This window comes from Stegodyphus dumicola, chromosome 7, assembly GCF_044657685.1.
Source record: "Stegodyphus dumicola isolate Sdum_Otavi_A_Nest chromosome 7, ASM4465768v1".
Lineage (NCBI taxonomy): Eukaryota > Metazoa > Arthropoda > Arachnida > Araneae > Eresidae > Stegodyphus > Stegodyphus dumicola.
The window spans coordinates 55,024,244-55,044,674 of NC_140774.1; the positions used below are offsets into that span (position 1 = coordinate 55,024,244).

A 20,431-nucleotide genomic window follows, 5' to 3' on the forward strand; every position below is an offset into this window, starting at 1 on the left:
TATTAGAGCAGTTCTGAAAATTAATAGCCACACCTTGTATATTATGCATATACTTAATTAAAGAAAAGCATCTGAAATTCATATTGTGTAAAATCACAATAAATGAAAAATAAAAACAGTTATTCCAGACTTGACTTTACATAAAAATACATTAACATCTTATTTCAGTTACCGAAAATGTTATGCAAAATTTAACAAAATAATAACAAAATACCTTAAATTTAATTTTGTGAGATTACGCAGCTCACTGATTGTATCAGGTAAATCTGATAGGCAGTTGTCGTGCAACTGAAAAAAATCATAATTAGTAAAATTGGCAGTAGTATTTTGTATGGATAAATTTTCATTATTAAAAGGATGCTAAACCTTATATTACACACACACACACACACACACATATATATATTGTATTTATTCAATTCTTTTGAAAAAATTTTGTTTGTACTTAGCAGCTTTAGTGCTAATTACCTGGTTTGTTTCTCTTTTCATTATAAATTTTAAATACAATTTTCAAATTCTAATAGTTTTGTTTTCATTTGGAACTAGCTCTCTAAATAATTTAGTTTAATTAATTTAAATAGTTTAATACAATAGTTCAATTTTAATTCATTTTAGTGAAATAATTAGCAATAGCATTTAAATTCCCAGTTTTTTAATGCTATCTGAATTTAAATGATATTGTAAACTAGTTCGAAAACTAAATCTTTTATATGTTTGCACATTATTTTAACTTTAAATTAGCTTTTTTTCGTATATACTTGTTTGTTAAAATATATATATATATTAAGAAATATCACACACACACATATTTTAGCAGTCGTGGTGAAGCTTGGCATCAAAGTTCGGGCATGGCTTTTTGCAGAGTGGTAAAGAGGATATCCAATGACAACACACAGAGGAATTTAACTTTTAATTGCACACATTTATTTAATTCAAATAGCAAATCAATTTCCTTTTTCGACAAAGTTCTTTAAATTACATATTCAATAATTTTACTAAGTATGTTTAAATTTTGACTTTCTGCACCATAACATTCTAACAAAGAAAGATGAGAAGCGTAGCAGCATAGGTCCTAACAGCATAGGGAAAGAGAAGCTTCTGTTGCAAAACGGTGCGTAAAATTTTTTCGTTATTTATAGTAGTGGTTACATAATAGGATAGCAAATTCTAGAAGGTAAAGATATAAAATATAAAAAATACAATGGCTTTGCTCTTCTTAAACAGTCCACAAAGAAGAAGGGTTTAACTTTATCTTGCATATTTTTATTTAGTACATTTTTGTTCAAACAGCAGAATGTATTTATCAATAGGAAAGCTACTTTTTGATCCATCAAAAATAGGAAATTGAAATTTTGCAGCGTCGACAGTGGCTCTTGCTTCTGTGTTAGTTGACATTGTCGTTTTGGATCTTGTATTCATACCAATTTTGAATATGAAATCAACACTAAAAAATTTTTCACATTACACCAAAATTAATTGCAATACACTTTGTTGAAGAATTTTCACTAATCAAAACACTTCACACTTGAAAAACGCATAATTTCGGAGCTGAGGAAAGACAATGAAGCACAGAAGAATTCTGTCTGCAGATGATTTGACACTCTATGCAATGTCCTTGACCCACTGTAGATGATGAAAAGTTAAACGCATTATGCAATGTCCTTACCCACTGTAGACAATGAAAAGTTAAACGCATTAAATTAATCCCACGGAGCTTTTTTCCGCACAGAAAACCCTGCCGAATAAATAAATAACTGTGATATTTTAGCAGTTGTGGTGAAGCTTGGCACCAAAGTTCAAGCATGGCTTTTTGCAGAGTGGTACAGAGGATATCCAATGACGACACACAGAGGAATTTCACTTTTAATTGCACATAATTATTTAATTCAAATAGCAGATCAATTTCCTTTTTTGACGAAGTTCTCCAAATTACATATTCAATAATGAGTTACTAAGTACGATTAAATTTTGACTTTTTGCGTCATAACATTCTAACAAAGAAAGATGAGAAGAGAAGCAGCATAGGTTCTAACAGCACAGGGAAAGAGAAGCTTCTGATGAAAATGGCGCTCATTCGTTATTTAAAGTAGCGCTTACGTAATAGGCTAGCAAATTCTAGAAGGTACTGGTCTAGGGGGAAGATACTAAATTGCAGAAAATTAATTGAATGTTGTGTGTTTGCGAAGAGCAAAGCCATCACATTTTTTATACTTTACATATATATATATATATATATACAGTCAAAAGTCATTAATTCGGACACCCATAATCCGGAATGATCTATAATCCGGACCTCAAAGCTACAAACATTTTTAGCATGCGTCACGTTGACACATGTGCATAGGCGTTTACGCGTGCGCGTAAGACCTTTACGGCTGCGAATATGCGTGTGCGCATGCGCATAATACGTTTACGCGTGTGCTTTTAATGTATAACGGACGGTATAAGCTAAGCTAAAATTATCTAATTCAGTTAATGTTACAGATTGCGTTGTTCCTTAATCTTCGAATTGGATCCGGCTTATTATTTTTTGCAGACTGTTAGAGCAATTTTATAAAAGTAAGCTTGAACTTTCGATTATGTCAAATAGAATTTCCGATATATATTTACTAATATGTAAAGGATCTACAAAGCGAAAGTATGTTTCGAAGTCCATTAAACAGAAAGTGGAATTGCTGCAAAAAATGGATAAAGGCTTTTTCCTTTGATTATCTAATCAATCCGAAATATGTTGCTCTGCGGGGGGAGAGAAACAACGCGGCGCGCAATGAATTGGAAGTTGATCTGTCAGCACCATCCTCATCTTCAGGGCAGATGATTTTATTTTATTTGGCTTATAATTCCTTACTAAATGTAGTATTTCATCTCGATGTACTCCATCTTTGATATGAATTAAATCAAGTTCGTCATTATAATTCGCTTCAGATAGTAAAGAAAGTGACGCAAAGGTTATTGAAAACGAAAAAATTTCGATTGACAAATTAGTCGGTATTCTCGACACAGCAATTATAGGACTTGAACAGCGAAACTTTGTAACTAAACAAGAAATTATGTCTGTTTAATAGAATTAAAGAGAAAGTATTATCACATGAAATGAAGCAACTTAAACAACTTACATTGAAAGAAATGTTTAATAAAGTAAACAAATAAATATTAAGCTTTTTCTTTTTGTAAATTTTGATACCCTTTAGATCATAATTGTTCTTTATTTCATAAATTACGGTTTCATATTTTTAATTTTATAATTTCTGCATGCCATCTTACCAGATTTAAACTCATGATCTATAATCCGGAAAAATCAATAATCCGGAATCGCTGAAGTCCCGACAAGTCCGGATTAACAACTTTTGACTGTATGTGTACAAGTGTGTAAGATAAAAAACATTTTAATCAAAATTATAACTTAAATTAGCACATTAATTCTTCTTTTTAATTTGGGTATCTCTCCACCATTCTAAAAATAATAATTGTTTATAATAACTTTTTCTGGACTGTGTCATTTCAAAATTAATTTGTGTTATGACATCTTACATAATGCATAGTAATGCAAGCTTGCTATAGCCAATCACTTCTTTGAGAACTAAAACTTTGTCTCTAAATGTATAGCCTCTTTTCTTTGCTCTTGGTAACAACAAACACCACTTGTTTCTCAATCATCTGGATATGGGCTAAACTTTCAAAATTGTGGGCTGCATATTGCACCCAAAATGATCAGAATCAGATATTGCATCTAAAGAATTACTTTATCAAGAAATAAAAATTATGTGGCATTATTATGTGGCATATCTATGACTGTTTTCAAACATCATCCTTTTATCTATGCGGTATATAATATGTATATATTATATACTCCATATATACATATTATATACTGTAGATATATATATATATACATATTACATACTGCATATATGTATATGCATCATAATAATATTTATATATATTATTATGATAAATAAAGTATAAAATTCACTGTTAAACTGCATAAAAATACAACACACATGTAACAGAACATAGCAAATCACATTATGAAAGTAAACTAAAAAAAAAAATACGTATACATTTGAAATACATATAAAAATACAGACTGTCTAAAGATATACAGATTAAAGCTTTTTTTTTTTTTTTTTTTTTAAATCATACAAATAGAGGGTAGAGTAGACTTTAAGGTACCCCTTGTATTATGGCAAAGTTGTTCTTTGATTTATCACCAAGTTGTTGCTTCATTTATGGTAGCCTGAGTAGTTGAATGTTATGGAAACCTTATTGTGACATAATCGGGTGCATGATTCTGGAAAATTTCGAATCATGGGATGTTTTGTAAGCGTTTTTGTGGTGTGTGCTGGTTTGATTCTTTAGACTGTAGAATGGCTGAATGTAGTACGATTAATTCGAATTTTGTGTACGATTTGGAGTGAAAGGGGAAAAGAGCTTTAATTGACAGGTGTGTAAATGAAGGTTTACTTAGTAGCCATTATAAGTGTCCTGTATGTAGGAAGGATATGCGTCTAGTCGAACGTAAAAACCGTTTAGATGGATTTGAATGGGCTTGTAGGAAGAAAGGTTTAGATGGTCACTATGTGAAGTGTTCGATCAGAAAGAATACCTGGTTTGAAAAAATGTCATTTGAGTATGATTGAGATTTTGATTTTTACGTGGCTATGGGTTACGAAGCGAGCTCGAAAATCATGGTAAGTGAATATTTGCTTTCGGTAGTGCTTAAATGTATAACATGTTCTTCTTTTTTATGTTATTTATTGTTTGGTTTAAAATTTATTTTACTGAGATTATGTATTTTTTGTTTGCCTATATTTTAGAATTTGGTGCTCCTTTGACTTTAAGTGAAAATGTGTACATGGACAAAGTAAAGGGAGTGTGCAATGCAAGTTTGTGCAATTCTGGGATTTTTTTAAAGTAAAAATAGGTTGATGTGTACATGGATAAAGTTAAAAGAGTGCACAATGCCATTTTTGTGCAATTTGGGGATTTTTTTTTTAAGTGAAACTAGGTCCACGTGTACATGGATAAAGTCAAAGGAGTGCGCAATTCCATTTTTGTGCAATTCGGGGATTTTTTTTTTTAAGTGAAAATAAGTGGATGTGTACATGGATACTGAGTTTGTGCAATTGTTTATCTTGTTATTTTGGCTTTGTGAAGTGGCGATGTTTGGCGCAAAAATCGCCGCTTCGCAATCCAAAATAACAAGTCAAAGAATTGCACAAAATCGGTATCCATGTACCGCCAAAAATCGCCAAGGGGCATCCTAAACTATACTTTTACCCAAATAGTTACACACGATAACATAACATGGAACTAAAAGCCATCTTAAAGTGCTTAAGCAGTACTGCAGCAAGTTACTTAAAACCTAATAAATAGCAATTAAATATTCAATAATGAAGTCGGCAGATGAATATTTAATATACTTAGCAGATCAGATGAAATGGGATAAAACATATATTACAATTTTGTAACTTCAACAAACTCACATATACATGACACCTTCATTAAATTTACAAAAAGTATTTCAGATATATGAAATATATCTTATCTTCCAGCATATGCCAAACAAATAAAATAAAAGCAACATCATATTTATAATACAAAATTTCTACTTTGAAAATTTTTTATTAACTAAATGAGCTAAAGTCTAGAAACATTATTTTCTATCTACTATTCCAATTTTCCAATAATTTTTAACATCAGCGTTTCTGCACAATTACTGAAACAAACTGAAGTTTTTATAAAATATGATAAATATTTAATCACTGATATTGAAATCATGTTATATAGCTCATATTATAAACATCATATAAAGAAGATTTCTGGAAGATTTGTAATTCTAACTTTACAACAGCAAGATATTGTATGCTATTTACTTAAGTGGCTACAAAAATATTATTCATTTATTTTACTTGCAAAGAAACTAGCATCTAAGTATATTTAATAAAATATATGACACAGTACATTAAACATTCATCAGTTTGAGTCATCTTAAATACTATTTTCTTGGTTTCTAATAAAATGCCATTTTAAGAAAATACTAAACTGAACTACCATACTGAAATTATCTAAATGATATCACTATTAATAATACAAAGAAATTAAAACATACATCGAGAATCTGAAGAGCAGGATAGTTTGAGATCTCAGGAGATATTGACTTCAAAGTATTAGAAGCTAAAACTAGTTTTGTGAGATCCACATACTCCCACCACCGTTCATCATCACTTGAATCCAAAGATAATGACAGAGATTTAGATTCTTCAGCTGTCAAACTATTAATATTCCACACAACATCAGGCACTAAAAAGTAAAATATCAATTTTAAAGAGATTATATTTACTCAATTTTCAATTAATAATAGCAATATGTTTACTTCAATAAATATGAAAATCACAATATTAACATGTTTGTTGTTTGACTTCTGAATTAACGTGTAACAGTTTAATACTTCTGAAAATTTTGAGCTTCATTTTAAATTAAGAAATTTATCCAATATACATGTTAAATTACACATATATACCTAGAATATAAAATTCACACTGAAAAGACTTATTTCTCAGAATCAGTTAAAATCTAAATTCAGAACTGATACTGAGGCTTAAGAAAAAATTCAGTGTATTTTGATGAAGACAGACACAAAATCACACTTCTTTAAAGACCTAAATATTCTGCTTATATGCCTGTATATGTACACATCCTTATGTGTAGTTTATACAATAGCTTTTTATTAGCCGTGCTTTAATTACATACAATCAAAAGAAACAGAAGACAAATTATGAAAATCCACTTGTTTTATGTGAGTGCAAGTGTGCAGATGAGTCTCATTAATTTATAATATATAATAATATAATCATTAATTTATAATAATATAATATAATCATTAATTTATAATATAAGTCTCATTAATTTATACATCATAATAAATAACAAGAAGGATCAACCAGCAGTATTTTGGTAGGTTAACAAATCCTTCCAAAAATCACAGCACAGCTATTTGAAGATTAGTTCAAGAAATGTTCCAAATCAGAACTAAATCAAAAATAGTGATTTACTTATAATGCTAAAAATAAAGCTTAGAGTAGATTTAAGGTTGCCCCTTGTATTATTGCGAAGTTGTTTCCTTTATGGTAACCTGAGTAGCAGAATGTTATGGAAACCCTATTATGACATAATTGGTTGTGAGATGAGTTTGAATGATGAGAAAAGATTTGTAAGGGCTTGTGGTGTGTGTTGATTAGGAAGTACGTTGCTGTTTTGTGATTTAGATTGTAAAATGGCCGAATGTCGTAAGATTAATTTGGAGTTTCTGTATGATTTGGAACGAAAGGGGAAAAGAACATTGATTGACTAATGTATAAATGAAGGTTTACTTAGTAGCCATTATAAGTTGGAAGGAAATGCGTATTATCAAACACCTTAGGATAATTTTTACTCTTTATCTTTGTGAATTTATGTTGCAACGCCAGTATACAGATTCTAGTTTCAGATAATTTTAGGAAGTTTTTGGATGCTGTTATAGAATTTTGTTTGACTGAAGGCAGAGAAATTTCTAAATAAGGTAAGTGGATATTTCCTTTATGTAGTGCTAAAATGAATTTCCTTTTTTATGTTGTTTGATTGTCTGATTTTAAATGTAGTTTACTGAGATTACATATTTTTTGTTGGCTGCTCCTTTGACTTTTTAAGTGAAAATAGATCGATTTATAGACATGGACAAAATCAAGGGAGTGCACAATGCCAAGTTTGTGCAATTCTCTGATTTTTTTTAAGTGAAAATAGGTCGATGTGTACAGGGATACCGAGTTTGTGCAATTCTTTGACTTGTTATTTTGGCTTTGTGTAGCAGCAATTTTTCGTGCAAAAATCGCCAATTTACGGCATAAATATATTTTTACTAAAGTAAATGAATGAACTAAAGGTTTGCTTATTGACTGATCAAATTCTAGGTCCAAATCCTTAAAATTAGATCAAACATTGAAGTTTTTTTGTTTTTGTTTTTTGTTATTTTTTTAATCAAATACTATCTTACCTCTGTAATCATAAGAACTAAGTGAAACTATATACTACATTAAAGCCTACTATGTGCACAAACTTTGAGAACCATATATTTAATATACATATATTACACATTTTTAGAATGTACTGTCTAATTCACTATTTATAAAAAGATGTAGATTTAAAATATTTGATTACTTCAAAATTTATATGCATTTATAAAAATTCTTCCCACTATATAAAAAACTCAGTTGAACTTACATTCTGCAATTCCCCGATTTGAAAGATTCAACATGCCACTTTTACGTGCTTGCTTAATTATCCGTGGATGCAAAGAAGATTCCTTCAACTGTCGAGAAAAGCAGGATTCAACATTTTCAACTACACCAGTCCTTTTACGATATTCTGCTAAACCTTTTGTTTTCAGCTGCTGTAATTTTGACGACATAATGATCTGCAAATAAGATTTGATTCAGATTTTTCTAGAAGACGTGCTCATAAAATTATTTAGATTGATGAAGGACAACTAGCAACACATATGATCTCTCTAATTTATATGGCCCATGATTGAAATTTTGTTGATTAATTAAGAAAGTTGGAAAGGGTAAAGTTACTCGTGACATAATAAAAAATTTGTATTATTCAACTGTTAACTTTTATTCAAATTTATGCATATTATTTGAATAAGGCCCGTAAAGTCTACAAATTAATTCTTATCTATTAAAGGTATATTTTATGCAGTAAAAAATAAACCATAATTAAGAACGAAAACATTGTATGCAGAAGCCGAAATATTCTTAACTGAAATCAAAAAACCGTTTTATTAAATTATTAGCGTGGTATAAAGCAGCGCAAATGGATCATCACATCTTGCAAGCAGAAAGCTAAAATGAAAATATTTTTTGTATATCTGCATGGTGTCAGACGGTAATGAACAAATATACCTCTCTCACTAGGAAACTAGATGCAAATTTTTAGATTTAATTTACTATAAACATTGCGTAATCAACTCTCAACGATTCAACCAACTTCAATCCACTTTTATGTATGTCAAATGTAAACAAAAACCGTAACATAGGAGCGAGTTTAACGAATACTGCCATATTACTTGTACTAAATTCTAAAGTCAAAATCAAAATTAAGTTTTCGACCGCGGGTTCTTTAACAATTATTTTTAAACACATTGACACATTCACTTAAACACAATTTACTGTCTAAACTATCACGAAAGCATATAGACATATACACAAAATGAAATTTTTGCTCTCCTAAACCTAGGAAATTAAAAAATAGACTGCCTGTGTAGAGATTAGCCGGATTAATGCTTCCTGTAAAACAAAGTGCGGGCATTCCATGAGTAAGATTATTTATTATACAGCTAATTTCAGATATATTACTAGAAAAGATGACGGTAACGTTTATTTATAAATGATGGTTTTGTATTTAGGCTTTTGTAAATATTTAGTTGGTTGTTTTGAAACGTAAGAGAAGACAATCTTGTGATGCAATGACGTAACATCGATTTATAAACTTCTTAGATTTGTATTTAACTATTAGCAATTATGAATTTAAATTCTTGCTCATTTAATTATTTAGCCCATTCAGTTATATTTCTCATAATTCGAAACTTTTATCATGTTATTCGATGAGGGGTAGGGCTATGGCGCCCAGGCACCCTGGTGGTTAAGCACCGCAGTTCGACATAATGATGGTTTGTCTAACCTAATTAGGAAAAATGTTTATGAACAATGTTTTTGGAAATTTAAATGTCAAAACGTTTTCAGCAAAAGTTCCAGCCGTTAACATTTTTGCAATTTCGATAAAACATTTGGCTATTTCTCATATCAGGAGGTGATGAACCTTCAATTTGTTGTGTAACATTGAATTACATGATTGTTAGCCACAAATTTTCTCTTTTGATTATGAAGTAAGCTATAATGTGTCTTTATAATTATCGTGAAATAAATATTTTGCCAAAGGTTGCTAACTTCGTACCAACAGTTAAAGATTAACACAGTATGCTATATTTGCCAAGTGATAAGAAGGGACGCGTCTTCGGGTTTATTTGATTCTTCATATATATTCTTTATATTTTGATACAATTTTTAATGGTGTACCATGTTTTAAAATAAATTTATTTAAAAGGGAATCTGCTACTATTTTGCCGGAAGCCCTTTTCAGGGGAGTTATTTCTACCCATTTGCTAAAATAATCCACAATTACAAGTAAGGAACCGTGTCACTTTTCAGATAAAGTCCTAAGAGATCGACTCAGAGCAATTCATTGGAGAAATTAGCCTTAATGCTACGTAGGTATCCAGCCAGTCGGTAATTAACATCATTAACTATTTGGTAGACATGACAGGACTTGACATACTCTTTAACAATTTCTTAAAATTTTGGAAAGAATATAGCCTCTTGTACACGTTTAACTGTTTTCGCAATACCGAGAAGTCCGAAAATCGGTGCATCGTGTAATTCTTGCAAGATGCTAAGTCTCAAACTCGTTGGGACGCTTGCTCCTTATTTTCATTAGAAACTTTTGAGAAAAATAAGACATTATCGATGATTTCATAATGGGCAGCTCTAGTTCTCATGGCTGTTAAATCTGGATGCTCAGAGTTATCTGGATCCTATAGATAAGCATAGATGTTTTTAAATTCTAGATCCGTTTTTAGTTCAGAGATATCTCGAGCGTTTAAGATTTTTGAAGTTAACATTGTGCATTTAATTTGATTCCTCTGTTCGTCTAATTTAACGCGAGAAAGAGAATCAGCGACAACATTTTCTTAACCAGATAAATGGTTCAGTACCAAATTACATACCTGCAGCTCCTTGCCCACCTTATCCATCGAGGTGTCAAGTTTTTATCGGAGTAAGCATGGTGCATGAAGAGCAGCATGGTCAATGCAGACTGTTACGGGCTGGTTCCCGAAATATACACGGAATTTTTGTACGGCCAGTAAGACAGCTAGTGTTTCACGTTCAGTAACTGTATAATTCCTCTGGGTAGGATTCAAAGTTTTACTGAAGAAGGCCACTGATTTCCCCGCTTGAGATAAGGCGGCTCCTACGGCAAAGTCTGATAAATCTGCAGTTATTTCAAGCTGACCTTCTGGTTCAGGAACCTTAGTACTGGTGCTGAAATTAAAGCTGCTTTTAACTGTTTAACCCATTGCCGGTTTTCACTTTGACGGCAAAAACAGACCAAAATGTCTCACAAAAGTTTTCACTTTTGTCCTCAAAACGGGCTTGCATCTAAGACTCAGGGTGTCTCAAAATGGTTTTGCCTAGAGCAAAAACATTTCTTCCCCCTATTCGTTTTCCGTCTGTTAAGCATTCAAGAAGAGAGAGTTGTAAAGGCCCGTCTACACGTACCGATTTTATCGGCCGACTTTCTCGCAGAGGAACAATTTTCAGGATGTGCGCATGCGCTAAAAATCTGTCATGTTCTCTGCGACGATTTCAGAGCTAGTGTTCACCGCTCACTAGCCGACGATAAAATCGGCGAGTCTAGCCAATTAGATTGCTTCCAGAGATCACGTGCTTTTCTCTCTCATTTTGGAAACATGGCGCTTTTTCGTTGGAGCGAAAATCAAATTTTTCAATTGATTGATTTTTATAGAGACCATGCTGTGTCGTGGGACACAAATAACATAAATTATAAAAATAAAAAGTTAAAGGATTCCCTTATTTTGGTAAGTTATCTTCCCGTTACTTTATCATCAAATATTTTTTTATTCGTGATGAAAATTATTTTATGTTGGTTAAACAAATTACAGCTCAATTTAATATAATATTGCTCAATTTTATTAGCTGATTAACTGATATAGCAGTATGATTACAGTTTTCAGAACTGTATTAGTTATTAAACTATACCGATAGTATTTTTTAATATTCAGTATGATATGCTATTTTAAGATTTTGCATATTTATATTTCTTATTTGAAATTTTTGTATTGAAATTACACTATTCCTTTCTACTATAGTAATCTTTATTCTTTATTAGTACTTTTTACTCATATTGTTGCGGTTTTCATAACATTATTGTCTATTTATTTAATAGTAAAGGTTATCATTTAAAGCACAGTAGTTATTTACTTTTCCTGAAGCATGGTTATTTTAACATTTCAGGACTTAAGCACACAAATATGCGTTCCAGAAAATGAAATTTAAAAAAAAATGGAGTAATCTGCGTACTCAATTTACAAAAGAGAAACATAAAGAGAAAAAAAAACTATACATCTGGTGCAAGCACTGCAATGCAGTACAAATCGGCATGGCAGTTTTACACATCGTTACAATTTTTAAGTGATGTCGTGTCCTTAAGGAATGCTGTGACTTCTTTGGTAAGTGATTACTTTTTAAATTTATATAATTTGGCTTATAAAGTAAATAATTTCCCTTTACTATTTGAAAATTGATAGAATTGTTTTTAATATAGGCAAAACTTTAACAGTTTTTGTGATAAATAAAATAATATTGTTATACATACTTAGCTGTGTAAATTATATTAGCCAAATCTTCAAGCTCATGCAGCAGATGGGTCATCTGCAAAAGTTCACACTCACAGCAATTTCTATATAACTTCAGTACAAAAGTATTATTTTATTTATCTTTTTACAACTATGTGTGCTATTTAATTTCTTAAATGAAATCTTTATATTTAAAGACTATTCTTAAGCTCATTTACTTGAAAATAATCCCATTTCCCATTAAAGTATAGGTGCAATACCCATTAAAGTATAGGTAAAAGTGGATAGGATCAGGGCTTAATTTCTAAAATCAGAAGTGTCAGAGTTAGTAGAAGTTATATTTTGAATTTATATGAATACTTAATCTTTTTTCCAATGAATGATATTCTATTGATAATTTCCAAAATAGCTGAGCAGTAAAACTGCTAAATAACTGGTAATTTGACCAGTGTTCGAATGCCAGCAAATAAGCTGACTGTAAGGTTGGTTTTTGTTTTTTCCTATGCAGAACATGGATACGAGCCATTTTTCCCTAAAAATTCTTCTATGAAGCATCCCTCTCTATAGGCAGATAGTCCTTGAATTGCGTTGTCTTAATCAATTAGTCTAACATCCAGAAAAGCATATGTAATTTATTTTGAAATGAGAGTTAAGGTACTTAAATTTCTCTTCGTAAGTCTATTTTGGTACTCATGTATTAACACAACCACCTTGTCACATATTTGGTGGTCTTTATAAATGTAAAGGTAAGAATTACTTACTGGTACAAGTTAGTGGTTTTTATGACTTTTTTTAAAAAAAACCATTCCCAAATATCTGATAGTAAGTCAGCAAAGTATTATTGACCTACCGAAAAAAGAAATCTAAATATGAATTTTAATTATTAAGTAAAAATTATATGATACATTAAAAAATAGGTTCTTACATGTTATCACAAGCACTTTAGTACAAGCTCTTTTAAATTTCCAGAATGTGCTAAAATCTGTCGACCATGAGCATAACAATACTTTAGGCAACCATGCTCATAAACATTCCTTCAGTCAAGCAACATTACCCTCATTCTTTTTCATTTATAAAAATTTGCCAAACTTGAGGTGGTTACGCTAATATGTTAAGTACTAAAAAATAAAACACTTATGAATTTGCAAAATACTTCTCTAACTTTTAGCGTTATTCTTTTCTCCATGTACACAGTGATCTGTTTTCACTTAAAAAACCATTAAATTGCATAAACTTGTACTGCACATCAACTGTTTACATCTTATCGCTGTTTGCGTTAACGGTTTTGTGACAAAATACTATATTCTGCAGAATTTTTACTGCAGTTTCTTCCATTGCTGGCAGATTCCACAAGTGATATTTTAAAAGTAAGTTAAAGGTTCCCAACTCCCAAAAAAAATTACGATGTCTGTCAAAATCATTAGAATTCCAAATACAACAAAAATAAACAATTGAAACATTGCTTGACTGAAGGATTTTTATGAACAAGGTTGCCTGTGAAATTTTTATGTGCAGAGTATGGCAATTTTTATTAAGGTGGTTGAGATAATATGTGACTACCTCTAATTTTAAAATATTAATAGAGAAACATGAATTCTTATTGCATTTTAAGTAATTATTACTATCAAAATCTTACTCATATTGTTCAAGATTTTACAAGTAAATGAAGTCCAACCCCGCTTCACATTGAAAAGTTATAAAAATATGGGATGTACATGCACAGATACTGTTCTTTTAAAACACTCAAATTATTTCTTTTTACTGTAGTAATTATTAGCTTTGCTTTCTTCTCAGTTTGTATATATATATATATACCATTTTCAATGATAAACTTATATTCACAGCTAAATCAGACATAAGTTAGTCAATATTTTGTTACTTTTAACATACTTAAACATAAGCATTAACTTCTTATATATTTTCTTTTAAATATATGTATTGCATGTTTTTATTGATACCAAATACGCTACAACTTAGACAGCAGAATTACGAGGTTTTTTCGTATTCTTATTCAAGATATTTGATTATTCAACTTTGATATCTCTTGAAAAATCAAGCTTAGGAAATATATTCATTATCCTTATAAATATTTATTTCTGCATGTTTTCCCATAGCTTGTTAACCATGATTTGTTATATGTGAATGAATGATAGCTGTAATAGTAAAAATTAAAGTGTTATTTTAATTTTCAGGATTTTAATGATACTAGTACACAAGAAAGAAGTGCAGAAGTTACCAGACATTCTGAGGAGATGTTTGACATCAACGATTTTGAAGACACTGAAGAGACACAGAGAGAACTATGTCATACACAAACACTACCACAGCTAAAAAGACACACATCAAACACTACAACTTCAAACAAAAAACAGAAACACGATCACATTTACACAGCAGCCACAACAACACTTGAAGAAATTTCTACAATATTAAAATCAAAAAACACTACTCCAAATACATTTACACAGTTCTGTTCCTTTGTTGGTTCCGAACTAAGTCTAATCCGTGACCCTCAACTCCTCACAGACACAAAATATAAAATATACCAAATTCTCACAGATGCACAGACAGAACAAAATGTATTAGATTCCATGAACAACACAGAATAAATAAGAAACTTAGATATATTTATTACTTACCACATTATTTTGTAACATAAAATAAAAATACTTATAAATAATCTTTATTTCTTTATCTTTTATTATAACATATATTGAGAAATCAGGGAACATAAATTGAATAACATATATTGAGAAATTAATAATATTTTATATATTTATCTTGCCATGCAACTTTTCCTTCATTATTTACATATCACAAATTTTTTCTCGCATTAGCCTTGCTTCAGACCCTGTGTTATAACCATTTTGTTTACACAGGGATTTCATCTTACTTAGCGATTCCTCATTTCGCCACGATCCAGGTATAAAATTAAAGTCCTCATCTTCATGATCGATTAGTTCTCTTGGTGTATACAATTGCCTGGACGGTCTTTCTCGTAGAAAGTTATGCAAACAGCAACATACAGAAACAATTTTATCAACTGTCGCAGGAGGCAGCTGTATTGGTTGCATCAAGATACGAAGTCTATTTGATAATATCCCGAATGCATTTTCAACAACACGCCTTGCCCTGGACAGTCGATAATTGAAAATCCTTTGCTGAGGAGAGATATTTTTACCAGGATATGGCCTCATCAGATAACATTTCAAAGGAAACGCCTCATCTGCAACCATAAAATAATTCACAGGCTCACTACCTGGAATCAAAGGTGTTGGGCTGGGCAGATCAAGCAAGTTATTGTCTAGCATCGAAAATAAACTTGTTTGGGCAAAAACTCCTCCGTCTGATATTCGTCCATTACATCCAACATCAATAAATGTAAATTTATAATCTGCATCAACTGATGCCATCAGCACAATGCTGTTGAAATTTATAATTGTAAAAAGTGCTGCCACCACCTGCTGGTGCTTTTATCATAACGTGTTTTCCATCGATGGCACCAACACAGTGTGGCAGGTTCCACTTTTCAGCAAAAGCTTCTTCTATGGCTTGCCACTCCTGAGCAGTGTATGGTGTCTACGAAATGAGAAAATAAGTATTAATTATGAAACTGAAAAAAGGATGCGAATACAAAATATAAATGCAGAAAATGCTATTTGAATATTGGCAAATAGTAAAATCAAATATTTTATCAACGAATATTAGCTACTCATTTGTTATAATAAAATTCACATCAAAGAAATAGATAAAAAAATGGGCTTATATATTTTGGTTGTGTTCCTATGTTTCAGTTTTTATCTAATTTTTCCCCATTTTTTTCTCTTTTGTTTTTGATTAAGCTACACCATAGATTCTATTTAAAGTTTTTAAAGTAATGAATGTGTCAGATACAATAAATGGAATTAAAGCTAAGTGACTGTGGGTAAATGAATGTTTTTGATCACAATACCCATACAGACAGAAAAACTGATAATTTTTGGAAAATAAATGATTAAAAAATAAGCTGTTGTTGTACAAACAATAATACAATAAACAAAAAGGGCTTATGCTTGTTTGTACACAGAAACAGAATTTTCATTTAAACAAGATGTTTAAACATTTTATAACTGAATATATATGCTTCTTAATTTGAAGAAAACTCAAAACTAAAAGTGTCTATTGCAGAATTTTTGATGAACCCATAGGTAGTCAATTTAGCAGATTCATTATGTGTTTTATACAGGGTTGATACTAGGTTGTCAATTTGCTGTCCAATGCAATCTCTGCAGTTCCTACATTCTATTGCTAGATGCCTCCCTAATTATAAAACAATGTTTATTATGATTTTTCCAAAATCAAATAATCATATCTCTTCTTATAAATGAAAATTTTATTTAAATATACTGAAAAGCATAAACAACATTACGACAGATATTCCCATTGAAAATGGTTCATTCTAGAATTTGAGTCAAATTATAATCTAGAGCATGGACCAACAAACTGGTGCCTGCAAAACAATTTTAAAATTTTAAGAAGCTGACGAGATATTTTAATGTTGAGTGGGAAAAACAATTTCATTTATAACTTAAAATTATTTTCTTAAACTGTTGGTCGCGACCCCCATTGGAGGTCGGCAAAACATTTTAGCAGTTTTTGATAATCCTTTAACTTATTCCAATAATTTTACAATTACCAAATATTTTTACACAATGTATCTGAAAATAGATAAAGATAAGGCAATGCATAAAGTTCTCTTTCTAACTGAACAAAAATCTGATTTTGCGAATTTAATTCATAACAAGTTATGGCTACAAAAGCTGCGTTATTTGAGTGACATATTTAAAAAACTAAATGATCTAAATTTGTCGTTTCAAGAAAAGGTTGCAACATAGTCATATTCAAATTAAAAATTGATGCTTTATTAAGAAAATGACCATATGGAAAACTATGATGGAAAAGGGTTTGTTAGAAATGTTTGTCGCAACAACTGAATTTTTAAATGAAAATGATGAAATAGATAAATCAAAAAGATGACTTTTTGATTGAAAAGATGACTTTTTGATTTTTTGAAAAAAATGATAAAAGAACATCTTCGATGTCTTGAAAAAAACTTTAAGAAATATTTCCCTTCAAATTTTAGTGTCAAAGAACTAATATGGATTGTGAAACTATTTAGAATTAATGTGGAAAATATTACTCATTTGCCATTAAAATCACAAGAAGAACTTGCTGATTTATCAAATAATTCGGGATTGAAACTTTATCTTTAATACGAAGTCTTCAGAAGATTTTTTGCTAGCAATTGCAAAAGATTTCCAACAATTTCTGAAACTGCCATAAACTTTTACCTTTTTCTGCAACATATTAGTGAGAGACATTTTCATCTCTAACCACCATAAAATCAAAAGTGTCAATCAAAAAACTTTAAAAAGCCCTGATTTATTACATGGTAAAAAGTGCATGCTTATGCAACTGAAGTATAATGGTGAGTGTAAAATATAACTTGGAGAGACATTTCACCAGTACGGTTGTAAGGATCTTAAGTTTTACTAACGTTTATTTTTATTTTAAATCTTTACTATCACTTCTTATTTTCTACTTCCGGCCATAATTAAAAGCGTTAACTTATTTATGCAAAATTTGTCTGGCGAACGCCAAGTACTTAAGTTGTGGCTTTTTGCCAAGCGAGAGAGAGGAAGAAGTTAGTTGAAGCAGGCCGCTTACCTTAGCAGTTTTACTCAGTTGCTGGTTGCCTTCCAGGCCAGAGGTTTAATCCTCGTGATAATTTTTAAACGTATTGTAGTGTTAACAGTTCTCTGTACTACATACGGCTTCCTGTTAATATAAAGCCAATCTTCCACGTAGGCCCTTGTTTATTATTCCAAAGTTAAGTTAGAGTTTAGTTAAATATTTTTATATTCTTACGTTCAGACCACAAGTAGTTGATCTCTGTATTCCGAAGTAAGAAATTATTGTAAAGAGAGAAAAATAAAGGTTTTCGTATACCCTTCCTGTGTATCTTGTCTACTTTCCACATTTATTGAACATAGCTTTAGTAAGCTCCCTGTTCCGAGACAGGTCATTGAATGTTCCCCAAGCAAGTAAGGAGGAACACTGAACCTGATAGTGGCGCCCGACGAAGAAGAATAACCATGGCCGAGTTTCAAGAAGAACCTGTGCTGCCTGCAGAAGCGGCTCAGAATGCAGAAATGCCAGCTGCCGCCCTGGAAGGATTTGGTTACATCGTCCAGACCATGCGCGCTTCGATGAAACCAGAAGCAACATTTAATGGAAACTCACCGGTAACCAGTTTTTTGGAAAAAGTGGATGACCACTTCATGCTCTACCACGTGCACGAGTTTCAGAAAGTTACCTTAGCTACCAGCGCTTTGAGGGGCCAAGCGCTTAACTGGTTCAAATGTATAGGCAGAAGTCTTTTGGGTCAAGCAGGAAGTCCCACCTATACTTACGAAAATTTCAAGACTGCCCTACTAAAAGCCTTCCCTGTCGTAAGGGATCGTGCGAAATTAGAAACGGAACTTTTCAGCATATATCAGCAAAGAATCGAAAATCTCTCAAGCTTTATTTTAAGAAAAATTCACGTCTTCAAACTCTTGTATGGAAACCGTCCGGATCCTGAGATAATTCAAGTGATTTTGCCGAGGTTACTTCCCCAAGTGCAAGACTTTATTGAATTAAGGAATCCGACTACTCTGGAAAAGTTATTTCAGCTAGCAATCCAGTTTGAAAGTAGAAGAACGGCGGACATTGAGAGAAGACGCCAATATCAACAACGAAACCAATTTGGTGCGCCAAGACCACAGCAAAGTCAAGCACACGGCTACGGAAGCAAAGCGAATCAGTGGGCAAGGAAACCCGAGCATTCAAAAACAGCTGGCGAACGTCGACAGTTCAATAGCAATCCAGGAAAAAAGTCTCAAGGCCAGTGGAAAAAGAAGGAAAGCATGGAAATGAAAAATGATTTAAAATAAAACGGATTTCTGCTGACGGGAGGGTGCGAAAATCCGAAGGCCAAGAAAACCCCTCTTCCTTCAAGTTAAATACAGTAATGGTGAAAAATTTGACTCTTCCGAAGATTGAAGTGTTGGTGAATAATATCCCAGCCACCGCACTCCTGGATACAGGCGCGCAGTGTTCCAGTCCTATTCAGAAGATTTTTTTAGGAAGTATTTTCGTAAATATCGCATATATAATTCGGATAATAAGACAGTGTTAGCTGCGCAAGGAGAAAGATGTAAGTGCATAGGTAAATTACCGCTATACGTCCGTATCAAGGACGAACAAGTAAAGGTTATGTTTTTCATAGTAAAGAATCTGCAAGCACCTATTATCTTAGGAATAGATTTTCTTTCAGAGGCACAAGCAACGCTGGATTTTAATGAAGCGTCCCTTAAGCTGACGATGAAACCAGTTCGAGAAGAAAAGGCTGAACCGCCGATGTTAAACCTTGACCACCTGCCTAAGGAAGAGCAACAAAAAATCCGACAAGTGATAAGTGAATTTGCTTCGTTATTTAGTGATATTCCAGGATTTACTCAAGTTACTAACCATAGTATCGACACCGGAGATTCACTGCCAGTTCGCCACTAACCATACCGGTATGATAAGAATAAAGAAAAAATTATAGAGTGGCACATTAGAGATATGTTACGTAAAAAGATCATAACGCCCATCTCAAGTAGTTATGCTAGCCCGGTGGTTTTCTGTAAGAAAAACAATGACTATCCAGTAACACATCCAAAAAGGTGGCGTTTTGCGATTGACTATCGTAAATTAAACTCCATGACTAAATATCCGGTATATCCGTTACCTATTATTGAAGAAATTCTAAGGAACATAACGTCTACCAAATACATGACGACTTTAGACTTAACGACTGGTTATTTTCAAATAGGGGTTAGACCGGAAGACGTGCCTAAGACTGCTTTTATAACCAAGTCTGGCACTTATGCATTC

At 31.7% G+C, this 20,431-nt stretch overlaps 1 protein-coding gene across 2 annotated transcripts in view; it reads right to left on the reverse strand.

The window, feature by feature from the left end:
• Positions 1 to 9,100, reverse strand: part of LOC118199369 (leucine-rich repeat-containing protein 40-like) — a 54,540-nt gene extending 45,440 nt beyond the window's left edge. For both annotated transcript variants that reach the window (XR_004759929.2, XM_035371210.2), the window contains exons 1-4: positions 8,943 to 9,100; positions 8,260 to 8,452; positions 6,113 to 6,303; positions 215 to 288 (exon numbers count right to left, since the gene is read on the reverse strand). Coding sequence is in view for 1 of the 2 variants with exons in the window: in XM_035371210.2 (XP_035227101.1) it covers positions 215 to 288; positions 6,113 to 6,303; positions 8,260 to 8,446 (452 nt within the window). In the remaining variant the exon portion in view is untranslated. The remainder of the gene's footprint in view (positions 1 to 214; positions 289 to 6,112; positions 6,304 to 8,259; positions 8,453 to 8,942) is intronic.
• Between the last annotated feature and the right edge of the window lie 11,331 nt (positions 9,101 to 20,431).